General features: G+C 36.3%; 3 protein-coding genes across 3 annotated transcripts in view; 2 read left to right on the top strand and 1 right to left on the bottom strand.

Moving 5' to 3' along the window:
* The window catches only part of LOC149727052 (serine-protein kinase ATM-like), a 34,366-nt gene extending 24,920 nt beyond the window's left edge, over positions 1–9,446 (top strand). Inside the window, exons 43-58 of the mRNA XM_089890662.1 lie at positions 183–359; positions 758–883; positions 1,197–1,306; positions 1,594–1,743; positions 2,666–2,834; positions 3,116–3,250; positions 3,627–3,738; positions 4,211–4,396; positions 4,747–4,901; positions 5,566–5,727; positions 6,361–6,572; positions 6,965–7,089; positions 7,467–7,581; positions 8,227–8,353; positions 8,651–8,727; positions 9,064–9,446. Coding sequence (XP_089746788.1) covers positions 183–359; positions 758–883; positions 1,197–1,306; positions 1,594–1,743; positions 2,666–2,834; positions 3,116–3,250; positions 3,627–3,738; positions 4,211–4,396; positions 4,747–4,901; positions 5,566–5,727; positions 6,361–6,572; positions 6,965–7,089; positions 7,467–7,581; positions 8,227–8,353; positions 8,651–8,727; positions 9,064–9,244 — 2,319 coding nt within the window. The 3' untranslated portion in view covers positions 9,245–9,446. The remainder of the gene's footprint in view (positions 1–182; positions 360–757; positions 884–1,196; positions 1,307–1,593; positions 1,744–2,665; positions 2,835–3,115; positions 3,251–3,626; positions 3,739–4,210; positions 4,397–4,746; positions 4,902–5,565; positions 5,728–6,360; positions 6,573–6,964; positions 7,090–7,466; positions 7,582–8,226; positions 8,354–8,650; positions 8,728–9,063) is intronic.
* A 592-nt stretch (positions 9,447–10,038) lies between these two features.
* LOC149727051 (protein SPEC3-like) lies at positions 10,039–11,341 on the bottom strand. The gene is made up of 3 exons (XM_089890673.1): positions 11,107–11,341; positions 10,869–11,051; positions 10,039–10,510 (listed from the first exon to the last, which is right to left on the bottom strand). Exons 1-3 carry the CDS (start codon positions 11,162–11,164, stop codon positions 10,374–10,376), a joined length of 378 nt encoding a protein of 125 aa, XP_089746799.1. The 5' UTR covers positions 11,165–11,341; the 3' UTR covers positions 10,039–10,373.
* LOC149727050 (serine-protein kinase ATM-like) lies at positions 11,224–15,774 on the top strand. The gene is made up of 8 exons (XM_089890374.1): positions 11,224–11,241; positions 11,893–12,054; positions 12,688–12,899; positions 13,292–13,416; positions 13,794–13,908; positions 14,554–14,680; positions 14,979–15,055; positions 15,392–15,774. The coding sequence occupies exons 1-8, from the start codon at positions 11,224–11,226 to the stop codon at positions 15,570–15,572; spliced, it is 1,017 nt and encodes a 338-aa protein (XP_089746500.1). The 3' UTR covers positions 15,573–15,774.
* The last annotated feature ends 376 nt before the right edge of the window (positions 15,775–16,150 follow it).

The following is a 16,150-nucleotide window of genomic DNA, read 5'->3' as shown; positions in this document are numbered from 1 at the left end:
ATTTTTTATTATTTGTTCAGCTCTTGTGATTTTCCAGTGTTTCCAATTAATTTATTATTTTTTGTTTAACACTTGTGATTTTCCAGTGTTTCCACATATTTTTTTTATTATTTGTCGGGCACTTGTGATTTTCCAGTGTTTCCACATAATTTATTATGATTAAACAAGAAATTTTCACGCAGGATCAAGTGTTTGCGCTCGCTATGCTGCAAAATCTAAAACGGCAACTCAATCCATGTGCACTAGTTGACGACCATGTGACATTGGTGCACGCTGAGACACTCAGGGTCCTTGGCACCTGGCTGCACGAACTACACTTTGTGGGGCCTTCGGAGATATTAGAAGAATACTTGTATAAGGTATTGTGACCGTATTTTTTGGAATATTATTTTGAAAGTCTATTTGTATATAACCCCCTATAACATATGGATTCAAAATTTGAAGCAAGTTTTTTGGATATTCTGTTCACTAGCTATTCCCCATTGACCAATTCTATTTTGTATAATAATTAAACATAAATGGCTTGTTTGTCTTCTAGGTGTAGCGACCACGCTTATTTTCTTCCAATTAAATGTAAACATGTTTTTAACTGTAAGCGTGTTTTAACAACTGTTGTTTTGTCGCTATATCCTGTCTTTTAGTTTAAAATATTTTTTAATCTTCGCTACCGTAATCGAAGAGAAAAATAAAGTTATTATTAAATTATTAATATATTACACCCTCCCAAATAAAAAAATAACATTTGTTTTTTACCAAGGCGCTAAAAATGTCAGAAAATTTGATGAATTCTTTATCTAATGATGAACTGCAAGGGGGAACCACAAGAGAAATTGTAGCAGCTTGCTTCACCCTTGCTAAATTTGCTGACCAACAGTATTTACAGGTATATGTTTAGACCAATGGTTTTATTTTATCCCATTTTTTGCTGTTAACCCAAAGGTTACGGGTTCAAGGCTCATCGCTGCTACCATTGTGGCCGTATGTGTCCTTGGGCAAGACACTCAGTACAAATTGGTCCAACCCAGTGTCACTTATGGGTTGTATAGTTTGTCATTCAGAAAAACACACCCACAAATTACATACGTGGTAACCTGTAAGCAAGCACAAGATGTATGAAACAGAACACCCATGCTATAAAACTATCATTTCCAGCCCTGCGAGGTTAAAAACACTTTAAATTCACTACTTTTATGCAGATCACAAAATACAAATTATCAAATGAATATGCACAAAAAAAGGCTCTTGCTGAAGCCCCTACACAGGAGATGCTATCAATGAAAAAGATGGGCGAACAATTGTCACGGAAGTATGTGTTGTGCAACATTTGTAATTTTTACAGTGTTTCCACATGATTTATTATTTTTCGTGAAACACTTGTAATTTTACAGTGTTTCTAAACACTTCAGAATATTTTTGTGAATCCAAATAGTTTTTACAGTGTTTCCAAAAACTAATATTTTGTGCAAATTGTTTTTACAGTGTTTTAACTTAATTTACTTTGATTTGTGCAACACTTTTGTTCCTAAATACTTTAAACACTTTTGTTCATTATCAATTTTACCATCAAAAATTTTCCAACATTATTTTTTCCAGAACTCAAATCCTGGTTTCCAAAAACTCCAATCTTGATCTTGAAGAACTGACGAGGATCGAAGATAAAGAGGAGAAGTTCCTTAAATGTGCTCTCGAGACTTACATCAAATGTCTGAAGATGTCAGATGAGCATGATACCCTTATGAACAGGTACCTCATGCTCACTGTCGAGTTATAACATAGGTGTCTTCTTATATACCAGACACACATGGTGTATTCATATACCTCATGCTCACTGTCGAGTTATAACATGAGTTTCTTCTTGTTCACAAGACACACATGGTGTATTCATACACCTCATGCTTACTATCGAGTTATAATATGGTTGTCTTCTTATACACCAGACACACATGGTGTATTCATACACCTCATGCTTACTATCGAGTTATAACATGGGTGTCTTCTTATATACCAGACACACATGGTGTATTCATACACCTCATGCTTACTATCGAGTTATAATATGGTTGTCTTCTTATACATCAGACACACATTGTGTATTTGTACACCTCATGCTCACTATCGAGTTATAATATGGTTGTCTTCTTATACATCAGACACACATTGTGTATTTGTACACCTCATGCTCACTGTCGAGTTATAACATGAGTTTCTTCTTGTTCACAAGACACACATGGTGTATTCATACCCCTCATGCTCACTGTCGAGTTATAACATGAGTTTCTTCTTGTTCACAAGACACACATGGTGTATTCATACACCTAATGCTCACTGTTGAATTTTAACATGGGTGTCTTCTTATACACCAGACATACATAGTCTATTCATACACCTGATGCTCACTGTTGAGTTATAACATGGGTGTCTTCTTATACACCAGACACACATGGTGTATCTATACACCTCATGCTCACTATCGAGTTATAACATGGGTGTCTTCTTATACATCAGACACACATGGTGTGTTACCAACAAAGTAACATACTTAACCCATAAGCTGGCTTAAAGTGTATAAAATAGAACACCCATGTTATAACGACTGTCGTTTCCCGACCATGTGAGGATAAAACAAGTTACATTCATTCATTCACTTAAATTACTTTTTTCACAGAATATGTTCTCTATGGTTTTCAAACAATCTGCTTGCCATTACAAACGATATAATATCAGATGGACATAGCTCACTACCATCTTACAAGTATATTCCACTTGCTTACCAGTTAGCTGCAAGGTTAAAGACTCCAACCAACGACAGCTACTTTCAAAACATGTTACAGGAGGTTTGTGAAAAACCTTTTTTTTTGATGGTATGAATGTAAGACTGTTTTGAAACCTTTTTTAAAGGCTAAAATTTGTTTATAACTTAAATGAGCTTACCCACGAAATATCAAATTTTTATATAGATAAAGATGCTTTAATGTGATCTAAAGGTACTACCGTCTACTAAAGGTTTTAAAAGTAAAACAGCTTCTGATAATAAGTGCATTTTCAAAATTACAAATCCTACTAAAAAAATTGGCCAAATCTATTTAACAATATACTGATTTTTGCCTTTTTTTAGATTTTGCTTCGTGTAACAGTTGACCACCCCTACCATACTTTGTTTGTTATCCTTGCTCTCACACATGCTCATAAAGATGAGGAGAAATATGCTCCTCCTCCCTCCAAGAGAACAAAGAGTGAAAGAAATAAAAAAGTGAGAGAGCTCTTTAGAGGAAACTTTAGAAGTTTTGATTTTTTTGGTATTTGACGTTTTCCAGAACTTGAAAATTCTGGATATGTTTTCGGCACAACGAAAAAAGTATGGGTCAAAATTATTACAAATTTTTCCACAAAATAAAGACCCATAAAGGTACATATGTGGTAACTTTTAAGAGAACTGCATGAAAATAAAAAACTTGTGTTGTACTGACTTTCATCTTAATAAAAAAAAATTGTAAAAATTAACAAAAAAAAATTGGAAAATCCTGTTTATCCCGTTTCAAACCAGTTTAATACTGTTGTTTCTAGTTCCAAACCAGTTTTATCTTGTTTTATCTCATTTCAAACCAGTTTAATCCTGTTTTATCCAGAACACAGTCACAACTTCCACGATCACAGCTGCTTTAAACCTCCTTGCAAAAGTAGAACGAGTTAAACCAGATCTTGTGTCAGCCACAAAACTACTTTCTTTACTTTATATTGGTGAATATTTAATTAATATACTGTTCTGTTTCTACTACAATATATAAGTGTAGGGCCCACTTTTTTCAATAAAAGGTAGATTTGATTTAACTTTAAGCGTGTATTAACGACTGTTGTTTTGTTGCTATATCCTGTCTTTTTGTTTTAAATTATTTTATTCTTCGCTACTGTAATTAAAGAGTCAAAAAAAGTTATTATTATAATATTGTATTAAAAAAAATCCATATTGGTGAAATTATTATATCATGGTAATTGGTGTATAAGAAGACACCCATGTTAGAACTCGACAGTGAGCATGAGGTGTATAAATACACTATGTGTGTCTGGTGTATAAGAAGACACTCATGTTATAACTTGACAGTGGGCATAAGGTGTATGAAATTAATACACCATATGTGTCTGGTGTATAAGAAGATACTCATGTTATAACTTGACAGCGAGCATAACTTTATAAAAATAATTTATTTTTTAGAATTTGCAAATTTTGATGCCTCTCCTTGGAAAAATCAACCCGGCCAAAAAATCTCTATTCCAAAGTCGTTGCCATTTTACAAACTTTGCGAAAGGAATTCAAAACTTTCGTTAAAAATTCAGCAAGTCAATTTACCAACCACTTACACACCTGTTGATAAAACTGCAATATATGATGATTCTGTTGGTAAATTTCTCTAATTTTTTTTTTTTTGTAAGAAATCTGTAGTTTTTGTTTTTCTGTAAGAATCTATAGTTATTATTAATTTTTTGTAAGATTCTGTAGTTTTTTGTTTTTTTTCTGTAAGAAATATAACTTTTCCTGTAAGAATCTGTATTTTTTTATTTATTGTACATTTTTGGTCCCTCTTAGACCAAAAACTGTTACTTTTTTGCTAAAATAAGACTAGTTTTAAAACATATTATTTAAACTTTTTAGTAAAATTAACAAGCAAAATCGTCAAAAAATGTCTGTATTGCCCTTTCAAAATCTAGAAATAATATTTACATAGTAGCAGCAGAAAAATATTTCTCCAGGCATTGTCAGATTTCAAAGTTTTCAACCATATTTCCAAACCTGTGGTGGCGTGAACCTCCCGAAAGTTGTGATAGCAACTGGTTCTGATGGTATGGCATACAAACATTTAGTTAAAGGAAGAGATGACTTGAGACAGGATGCTGTGATGCAGCAGGTAGCTGGATTTTAAACATTTTATAATATAGTAGGGTGGGGGAGGTCGGTCACCTTTTATTCTATTTTCTTGTCCTATTTGGTAGTAAACAAAGAACATTCAAAGATTTATAAAACCGTATCCTCACGACTCCCATAGACTGTTGTTAATTGTTTAAAACACGATCAGGATATTTGAATATGATGTGCTAAAGGTGTCCCATCTTACAAGTTACCGTAATATTGGTAAAAAGGTGCTAGCGCTGTAACACAGTGGTGAGCGCAGCTGCCTGTAACTCCTATAGGTTCAAGGCTTGTCGCTGCTACCATTATGCGCATATGCGTCCTTGGGCAAGACACCTACTGGCAACTGCTCCAACCCAGTGGTCACTAATGGGTTGTCTAAATTGTCAGCCATGCATAAAAAACACCCGCAAAGTTACATACGTGGTAACTCTTAATTTTAATAATAAGTTTTGTAAATTATTATTTTTGCTTATTAAAATACATCATAGCTGTTTGCTATATAAGAGACTTATTATATAACTAGACAGTGAGCATAAGGTATATAAATAGTAAAAACCTCATATATGTTTAACGTCTAGGACAACAATTACAGTTTACCTTGACAGCGAGCATAAGGTGTATAAATTTTTACTCAAATTTCTAAATCACTTTTTTTACAGGTTTTCCAACTTGTAAATATTCTGCTTGGTAAAAATCCGACCACAAAAAGTCTGAACATTCAAACATATAAAGTGATACCATTGTCTCAAAAGAGTGGTTTGGTCCAGTGGTGTAATGGAACTGTACCTATTGGCGTGTATCTTGTGGGAACTGCGACACAGGTTTGGACTGTATATACATAAAGCATGTAGTTCATGGAATGATTAAACGAATGTAACTTACTTTTTCCCTGCGTGGCTGAGACATGACAATTGTATAACAGGGGTGTTCTGTTTCATACACCTTGTGCACACTTACGAGGTACCATATATGTAACTTTGTGGGTGTGTTTTTCTGTATGGCAGACAATTTAGACAACCAATTAGTGACCACTGGGTTGGAGCAATTGTCATTAAGGGTCTTTCTCAACAACCAATGCCCTCAATGGTAGCAGCAATTAGCCTTGAACCAGCAACCTTTTGGTTATAAGCTAGGCTGCTAGGGCATTAAACACTAACGGCGTTGTACTTGTACCTATAAATTCACATAAAACCCTGCTACCATTGTGGGCGTATGTGTCTTTGGGCGAAACACTTAACAGCAATTGCTCTAACCCATTGGTCACTAATGGGTTGTCGCAATTATCAGCTACAAATAAGATTTAAAAAAAAAATCTCCCACAAAGTAACACACTTGGTAACTTTTAAGCTGGCAAGAAGTGTATGAAACAAAACACCTGTGTTATAACGACTGTCGTTTCCCGGCCATGCGATGATATAGTAAGTTACATTCATTCAACCCTTCTTGTTCCACAGGCATCACCCAATGGTGACCCAGGAGCGCACATGAAATATAGACCACAAGACATATCAGCTCTGGTGTGCCGAAAAGCTATGATGTCAGTCAGTGGTAAAACTGCGGACGTGAAGCTGGAAAAGTACAAAGAAGTCTGCTCAAAATTCAAACCAGTGTTTCGACATTTTTTTACCGAGAAATTTGTGGAACCGCAGGAGTGGTTTAATAAAAGGTAAAAGTTTTTACATTTTTTCACGCTATTTGTACTGAAATGTGTTTTGACTGCAATATTTATGGTAGAAACCCAAAAATAGTAACAACAACTTTTTAATGGTAAAAAGACATGCTGTAGTCTGAAGTGAAATAAGTTTGAAACTTAGGCAAGAAGACTAAATTGTCACCAAAATTTAAAACAGATACTGTTAAAATTATGTGCTGTGTTAGCTTGACAGTGAGCATAAGTGCTTCAATATTTTTTTACTTTAATATTTACAATACAGAGTTATCCGAATCCCCTAAAAAAAGTTATAAAATACGATTGTCACAAATTAAATTTACCTTTAGAGTTACTATCTCAAACATAGGTTGCAAAAAGTGGTTGTAACTTTTACGTTATCCTTTTAGGCAGTCATACACCAGAAGTGTTGCCGTATCTTCAATCATTGGTTATGTTCTTGGCTTGGGAGATAGGCATGTTCAGAATATTCTCATAAATTGCAACACTGCTGAAATAGTTCATATAGATTTAGGTGAGAACTATTATGGTTTTGGCATATTCTTAGATGTAAGAGCAAAATGACCTATGAATCTTGCCCTGACCTAGCACTCGTATTGTTTGACAATTCTTGTCAATACACTCAGGTTGCTACAGCCTATTAGTGACCACTGGGTTGCTGCAATGTCAGTTAAACGTGAGTGTATGTGCCCTTGGGCAAAGCATTTAACAACAATTGCTCCAAACCAGCGGTCACTAATGGGTTGTCTAAATCGTTAGCCACACAGACAAAAACACCCAAAAATTACACAAGTGGTAACTTGTAAGCTGGAACGAGGTGTATGAAATCGTTTTTCAGCCACGTAAAAGCAGAGCAAATTACATTCATACTTTTGATGCTTATTTTTTTAGGTGTTGCATTTGAACAAGGTCGTTGCCTTCCCACACCTGAAACTGTACCTTTCCGACTTACAAGAGATATTGTAGATGGTATGGGGTTATGTGGGGTGGAAGGAGTGTTTAGAAGGTTTGCTATTTATTGAATTATACATCTGTATGCACACTTTTGTTATTAGAAGTTTACCTTAAATGGCTCGTTTGTCTGCTAGGTGTTGTGACCACGCTTATTTTCTTCCAACTAAATGTAAATATGTTTTTAACCGTAGGCGTGTTTTAACAACTGTTGTTTGGTCACTTTATCCTGTCTTTTCGTTTAAAATATTTTTTATCTTCGCTACTGTAATCAGAGATACAAATGAAAGTTAGTATTGTCGTTATTATTACCTATTTTTGCATGGCTGGGCAATGACAATCGTTATATCATGGGTGTTCTATTTCATAGAACTCATACCTGGTTATGCGTTGCCATACATTACGAAAATAAAAAACAAGTCACCAAAAAAAAATTTTCACAAAGTTACATACATGGTAACTCATAAGCTGGCACGAGGTGTATGAAACAGAACATCTGTGTTATAACAACTGTCCCTGCCTGCCATGCAAGTATAGATACATAAAATTAATTCATTTAAAAAACTTCCGATATGTTTTAAACTAACATACATAATGTATGAAACAGAACATCTATGTTATACAACTGTCATTATAAATACAATACATTCATTTATTCAAAAAACTTTAGATAAGTTTTAAATCCCAAATATATATTAAGATGCTGTGAGAGAACTATGCAAGTTATGAGATCATCATATGATGCTATTACCACCATTGTAGAAGTTTTGTTGTATGATCCATTACATGACTGGGCACTATCACCAACAAAAGCAAGGACATTACAAGTTAGTTTGGTACTTTTTAACATTACATGTCGTTGCTACCATTGTGGGCGTATGTGCTTTTGGGCAAAACACTTCACAGCAATTGCTCCAACCCAGTGGTCACTCATGGTTTGTCAAAATTATCTGCCACACAAAAAAAACAACCATCCACAAAGTTACATACATGGTAACTCGTAAGCAGGCACGTGGTGTATTAAACACAACACCAGTGTTATACCGACTGTCGTTTTCCAGCCACGAAAGGGTAAAGCAAGTTACATTCATTCATTCACTGCACTAATCAATATATTTTTATAGAGAAACGTTGATGCTACGTTGGATTGCAGTTTAAGTAGTACTCTGTCTACTTATTCAACCAGAGCAGACGTGCAAAGGTTTTTTTAAATTACTTTTTACTTAATTTTTAACAGTACTAGTTACATACATGGTAACTCGTAAGTGGCATGAGGTGTATGAAACAAAACACCCGTGTTGTAACACTTGTTGCTCTACCAAGTGAGGTTAAATCGTCACTGCTACCATTGTGGGCGTATGTGTCCTTGGACAAGACACTTAATGGCAATTTAACCCACAAAGTAACATACGTGGTAACTCATAAGCGGGCACAAGGTGTATGAAACAGAACACCTGTGTTATAACGACTGTCATTGCCCTGCCACATGAGGATAAATCAGTTACATTCATTCATACTGACTTGCATTTTTCCACAGTGATGCAAATAACACAAACAAGTTAGCGGAACGGGTTCTTCTAAGACTCCAGGAAAAACTACAAGGTACTGAAGAGGGCTCAGTACTTAGTGTTCGGGGCCAAGTGAACATGCTGATACAGCAAGCCTCTGACCCCATGCGCCTTTGTCAGCTCTTTGCGGGCTGGCAGCCGTATTTGTAAAAAAAAACAATTTTGTCGTCTTTTTTTTGTAAATCTTTAAAAAAAATTTTTTTCTTTTTTTGTAATTTTAAATAAATACACTTTCTTTTTTCTGTACTTTCTGGCAGCTGTGGCAAAAAGTACATTGCTTTTTAGTACCTTTTTCTGCATCTTTAGCAAAGTTATATTGATAAATTAAAACCGTTTTTACGGTTTTGCGAAATTGCGTCGTATTAGGTTCAAAATGTGGTATTTTTACCAGTTCTTTATTCTAAATAGAGTCAGATTGTGTATTCCTGCTTAACGAGACAGAAACAATGGGTAACTTGGTTGCAATGCGTATCAAGCATGGTTTATTTAAACGACAGTCGTTATAACACGAGTGTTCTGTTTAACACCTCTTGCTCGCTTACAAATTGCCACGTATGTAACTTAGTGGGTAATTGTTTTTCTATATGGCTGACAAATTCGACAACATATTAGTTACAACTGGATGGAGCATTGAAAGTCTGGCGTATTGCCCAAGGACGCATACCGTACACCCGCCATGGTGGCAGCATCCGGCCCCGAACCCTGTAACTCTGGTTCTGGCACGATCGCTCTAACCACTGCACCTCTCAAATTTGATTGGCACTTGTGTTTTGAGCTCGAAGAGATGAACGCATTGTGTTTATGTAATGTACGTTTGCTTTGACCACGGCAGCCTTTATATTCAGTCGTGCTAGTTACCCGTTTGACAAGCAATTACTGTTAAATATCTTCGCTCAAAACGCATTACCTCAATATATGGTAGCAATATCAAGCTTTATAAACTCTTCGATTAAGCAACGCTTTTTATTAACAATCGCGCACGACAAAACTATTTACATATAGTAGGGTGGGGAAGACGAGACAACTTTAGTACATAATATCCAAATATTCTGATCGTGTTTTAAACAAATAACAACTGTCTGTGGGAGTCGTGAGGATGCGGTTTTATAATTCTTTGAATGTTTTTTGTTTACTACGAAATGGGACGTAAAAACAAAACGAAAAGATATCCCATCTACCCCACACAACAATATTGTGTTCGAACTTCTGTTAACTTACACAAAAATTTAAAAAGTCAGAAACAAACAGACAAAAGTCGGACGATTAGTTTGGTATGAGGCTATGCAAATGATGGGTTATTGGCTCCGTAGTTAGGTTGTGGGTAACCAGGAAGAGTTTCATTAACAAGTCTTGGATTGTCAGGTGGATACATCGTGTTCGTTGTAGTTGTTGTAACCATCGTGTTGTTACGTTTGACTGTTGAGAAATTTATTGAATAAATGAATACCTTAACTTGTCTTTATCCTTGCGTGGCCGGAAAACGACAGTCGTTATAACAAGGGTGTTCTGTTTCATACACCTCGTGCCAGCTTACGAGTCACCACATATGTAACTTTGTGAGTGATTATCATTTTTTGTAATTGTTTATGGCAATTTGAACAATCCATTAGTGACCACTGTCGTTAAGTGTCTTGCCGAAGGACACATACGCCCACAGCGGTAGCACCGACGATCTATGAATCCGTAACCTCTTGGTTAGAGGCAGACTAACCACGGCGCCAGTATTTAGTAAATGAATAATCTAATTTTTTAATAAAAAATCTCTGTAACTTACCGGCCGCTTGTACAAATGCAACACCCCAAACGATTGACCAAACCCAACCGAAAAGCACGAAAAACACCGTTATCATTTGGAGCCAGCCTACCCAGAAATTTAGACAGAAAGTCCCACCCTTTCCGCTACTTTTCTGGCTTACTTCAGCGCAGCAAATAACAGAAAATGAAGCCATGATCGTTCCTGTACAATTTCGCGTTTAAAATAACTGTTTCGGTAGTGTGTAGTTATAGCTTACCGAACCCGGGCAGTAAGCAATTGACAAATAAGCAAGTAACAGCACACCACATCGGCATTACTGGTACCGAAGCGGAACCGATAAGTGAATTGTGTTCCACTACAGTTTGGGCTGTGTATGACGTCACGTGCGCAGGTACTGTTTGGAACTGTTGAGCAGGCACCGGTCCGTGTATTAGCTGTGGCGCCTGTTTTGAATGATTGAGTAAACGAATGTAACTTGCTTCACCTTTGCGTGGCCGGAAAACGACAGTCGTTATAACGCGGATGTTCTGTTTCATACACCTCGTTTTAGCTTACAAGTTACCAGGATATGATGTGCTAAAGGTGTCCCGTCTTACAAGTTACCGTAATATTGGTAAAAAGGTGCTAGCGCTGTAACACAGTGGTGAGCGCAGCTGCCTGTAACCCCTATGGGTTCAAGGCTTGTCGCTGCTACCATTATGCGCATATGCGTCCTTGGGCAAGACACCCACTGGCAACTGCTCCAACCCAGTGGTCACTAATGGGTTGTCTAAATTGTCAGCCATGCATAAAAAACACCCGCAAAGTTACATACGTGGTAACTCTTAATTTTAATAATAAGTTTTGTAAATTATTATTTTTGCTTATTAAAATACATCATAGCTGTTTGCTATATAAGAGACTTATTATATAACTAGACAGTGAGCATAAGGTACAAAACCCATATATGTTTAACGTCTAGGACAACAATTACAGTTTACCTTGACAGCGAGCATAAGGTGTATAAATTTTTACTCAAATTTCTAAATCACTTTTTTTACAGGTTTTCCAACTTGTAAATATTCTGCTTGGTAAAAATCCGACCACAAAAAGTCTGAACATTCAAACATATAAAGTGATACCATTGTCTCAAAAGAGTGGTTTGGTCCAGTGGTGTAATGGAACTGTACCTATTGGCGTGTATCTTGTGGGAACTGCGACACAGGTTTGGACTGTATATACATAAAGCATGTAGTTCATAGAATGATTAAACGAATGTAACTTACTTTTTCCCTGCGTGGCTGAGAAATGACAATTGTATAACAGGGGTGTTCTGTTTCATACACCTTGTGCACACTTACGAGGTACCATATATGTAACTTTGTGGGTGTGTTTTTCTGTATGGCAGACAATTTAGACAACCAATTAGTGACCACTGGGTTGGAGCAATTGTCATTAAGGGTCTTTCTCAACAACCAATGCCCTCAATGGTAGCAGCAATTAGCCTTGAACCAGCAACCTTTTGGTTATAAGCTAGGCTGCTAGGGCATTAAACACTAACGGCGTTGTACTTGTACCTATAAATTCACATAAAACCCTGCTACCATTGTGGGCGTATGTGTCTTTGGGCGAAACACTTAACAGCAATTGCTCTAACCCATTGGTCACTAATGGGTTGTCGCAATTATCAGCTACAAATAAGATTTAAAAAAAAAATCTCCCACAAAGTAACACACTTGGTAACTTTTAAGCTGGCAAGAAGTGTATGAAACAAAACACCTGTGTTATAACGACTGTCGTTTCCCGGCCATGCGATGATATAGTAAGTTACATTCATTCAACCCTTCTTGTTCCACAGGCATCACCCAATGGTGACCCAGGAGCGCACATGAAATATAGACCACAAGACATATCAGCTCTGGTGTGCCGAAAAGCTATGATGTCAGTCAGTGGTAAAACTGCGGACGTGAAGCTGGAAAAGTACAAAGAAGTCTGCTCAAAATTCAAACCAGTGTTTCGACATTTTTTTACCGAGAAATTTGTGGAACCGCAGGAGTGGTTTAATAAAAGGTAAAAGTTTTTACATTTTTTCACGCTATTTGTACTGAAATGTGTTTTGACTGCAATATTTATGGTAGAAACCCAAAAATAGTAACAACAACTTTTTAATGGTAAAAAGACATGCTGTAGTCTGAAGTGAAATAAGTTTGAAACTTAGGCAAGAAGACTAAATTGTCACCAAAATTTAAAACAGATACTGTTAAAATTATGTGCTGTGTTAGCTTGACAGTGAGCATAAGTGCTTCAATATTTTTTTACTTTAATATTTACAATACAGAGTTATCCGAATCCCCTAAAAAAAGTTATAAAATACGATTGTCACAAATTAAATTTACCTTTAGAGTTACTATCTCAAACATAGGTTGCAAAAAGTGGTTGTAACTTTTACGTTATCCTTTTAGGCAGTCATACACCAGAAGTGTTGCCGTATCTTCAATCATTGGTTATGTTCTTGGCTTGGGAGATAGGCATGTTCAGAATATTCTCATAAATTGCAACACTGCTGAAATAGTTCATATAGATTTAGGTGAGAACTATTATGGTTTTGGCATATTCTTAGATGTAAGAGCAAAATGACCTATGAATCTTGCCCTGACCTAGCACTCGTATTGTTTGACAATTCTTGTCAATACACTCAGGTTGCTACAGCCTATTAGTGACCACTGGGTTGCTGCAATGTCAGTTAAACGTGAGTGTATGTGCCCTTGGGCAAAGCATTTAACAACAATTGCTCCAAACCAGCGGTCACTAATGGGTTGTCTAAATCGTTAGCCACACAGACAAAAACACCCAAAAATTACACAAGTGGTAACTTGTAAGCTGGAACGAGGTGTATGAAATCGTTTTTCAGCCACGTAAAAGCAGAGCAAATTACATTCATACTTTTGATGCTTATTTTTTTAGGTGTTGCATTTGAACAAGGTCGTTGCCTTCCCACACCTGAAACTGTACCTTTCCGACTTACAAGAGATATTGTAGATGGTATGGGGTTATGTGGGGTGGAAGGAGTGTTTAGAAGGTTTGCTATTTATTGAATTATACATCTGTATGCACACTTTTGTTATTAGAAGTTTACCTTAAATGGCTCGTTTGTCTGCTAGGTGTTGTGACCACGCTTATTTTCTTCCAACTAAATGTAAATATGTTTTTAACCGTAGGCGTGTTTTAACAACTGTTGTTTGGTCACTTTATCCTGTCTTTTCGTTTAAAATATTTTTTATCTTCGCTACTGTAATCAGAGATACAAATGAAAGTTAGTATTGTCGTTATTATTACCTATTTTTGCATGGCTGGGCAATGACAATCGTTATATCATGGGTGTTCTATTTCATAGAACTCATACCTGGTTATGCGTTGCCATACATTACGAAAATAAAAAACAAGTCACCAAAAAAAAATTTTCACAAAGTTACATACATGGTAACTCATAAGCTGGCACGAGGTGTATGAAACAGAACATCTGTGTTATAACAACTGTCCCTGCCTGCCATGCAAGTATAGATACATAAAATTAATTCATTTAAAAAACTTCCGATATGTTTTAAACTAACATACATAATGTATGAAACAGAACATCTATGTTATACAACTGTCATTATAAATACAATACATTCATTTATTCAAAAAACTTTAGATAAGTTTTAAATCCCAAATATATATTAAGATGCTGTGAGAGAACTATGCAAGTTATGAGATCATCATATGATGCTATTACCACCATTGTAGAAGTTTTGTTGTATGATCCATTACATGACTGGGCACTATCACCAACAAAAGCAAGGACATTACAAGTTAGTTTGGTACTTTTTAACATTACATGTCGTTGCTACCATTGTGGGCGTATGTGCTTTTGGGCAAAACACTTCACAGCAATTGCTCCAACCCAGTGGTCACTCATGGTTTGTCAAAATTATCTGCCACACAAAAAAAAACAACCATCCACAAAGTTACATACATGGTAACTCGTAAGCAGGCACGTGGTGTATTAAACACAACACCAGTGTTATACCGACTGTCGTTTTCCAGCCACGAAAGGGTAAAGCAAGTTACATTCATTCATTCACTGCACTAATCAATATATTTTTATAGAGAAACGTTGATGCTACGTTGGATTGCAGTTTAAGTAGTACTCTGTCTACTTATTCAACCAGAGCAGACGTGCAAAGGTTTTTTTAAATTACTTTTTACTTAATTTTTAACAGTACTAGTTACATACATGGTAACTCGTAAGTGGCATGAGGTGTATGAAACAAAACACCCGTGTTGTAACACTTGTTGCTCTACCAAGTGAGGTTAAATCGTCACTGCTACCATTGTGGGCGTATGTGTCCTTGGACAAGACACTTAATGGCAATTTAACCCACAAAGTAACATACGTGGTAACTCATAAGCGGGCACAAGGTGTATGAAACAGAACACCTGTGTTATAACGACTGTCATTGCCCTGCCACATGAGGATAAATCAGTTACATTCATTCATACTGACTTGCATTTTTCCACAGTGATGCAAATAACACAAACAAGTTAGCGGAACGGGTTCTTCTAAGACTCCAGGAAAAACTACAAGGTACTGAAGAGGGCTCAGTACTTAGTGTTCGGGGCCAAGTGAACATGCTGATACAGCAAGCCTCTGACCCCATGCGCCTTTGTCAGCTCTTTGCGGGCTGGCAGCCGTATTTGTAAAAAAAAACAATTTTGTCGTCTTTTTTTTGTAAATCTTTAAAAAAAATTTTTTTCTTTTTTTGTAATTTTAAATAAATACACTTTCTTTTTTCTGTACTTTCTGGCAGCTGTGGCAAAAAGTACATTGCTTTTTAGTACCTTTTTCTGCATCTTTAGCAAAGTTATATTGATAAATTAAAACCGTTTTTACGGTTTTGCGAAATTGCGTCGTATTAGGTTCAAAATGTGGTATTTTTACCAGTTCTTTATTCTAAATAGAGTCAGATTGTGTATTCCTGCTTAACGAGACAGAAACAATGGGTAACTTGGTTGCAATGCGTATCAAGCATGGTTTATTTAAACGACAGTCGTTATAACACGAGTGTTCTGTTTAACACCTCTTGCTCGCTTACAAATTGCCACGTATGTAACTTAGTGGGTAATTGTTTTTCTATATGGCTGACAAATTCGACAACATATTAGTTACAACTGGATGGAGCATTGAAAGTCTGGCGTATTGCCCAAGGACGCATACCGTACACCCGCCATGGTGGCAGCATCCGGCCCCGAACCCTGTAACTCTGGTTCTGGCACGATCG

The sequence above is a fragment of the Ciona robusta genome, chromosome 12 (genome assembly GCF_009617815.1).
Source record: "Ciona robusta chromosome 12, ASM961781v2".
Classification (NCBI taxonomy): domain Eukaryota; kingdom Metazoa; phylum Chordata; class Ascidiacea; order Phlebobranchia; family Cionidae; genus Ciona; species Ciona robusta.
Note: the sequence above shows the minus strand (reverse complement) of the source record. Positions and strands in the feature narration are given on the sequence as shown.

Coding starts and splice junctions, on each gene's coding strand:
- LOC149727050 (XM_089890374.1), top strand. Junction 12,900..13,291: donor CAGGAGTGGTTTAATAAAAG/GTAAAAGTTTTT, acceptor TTATCCTTTTAG/GCAGTCATACACCAGAAGTG. Junction 15,056..15,391: donor ACCAGAGCAGACGTGCAAAG/GTTTTTTTAAAT, acceptor ATTTTTCCACAG/TGATGCAAATAACACAAACA.
- LOC149727051 (XM_089890673.1), bottom strand. CDS start 11,164: ATGCCGATGTGGTGTGCTGTTACTTGCTTATTTGTCAATTGCTTACTG. Junction 11,052..11,106: donor TTGCTTACTGCCCGGGTTCG/GTAAGCTATAAC, acceptor GAAATTGTACAG/GAACGATCATGGCTTCATTT. Junction 10,511..10,868: donor TGCATTTGTACAAGCGGCCG/GTAAGTTACAGA, acceptor ATTTCTCAACAG/TCAAACGTAACAACACGATG.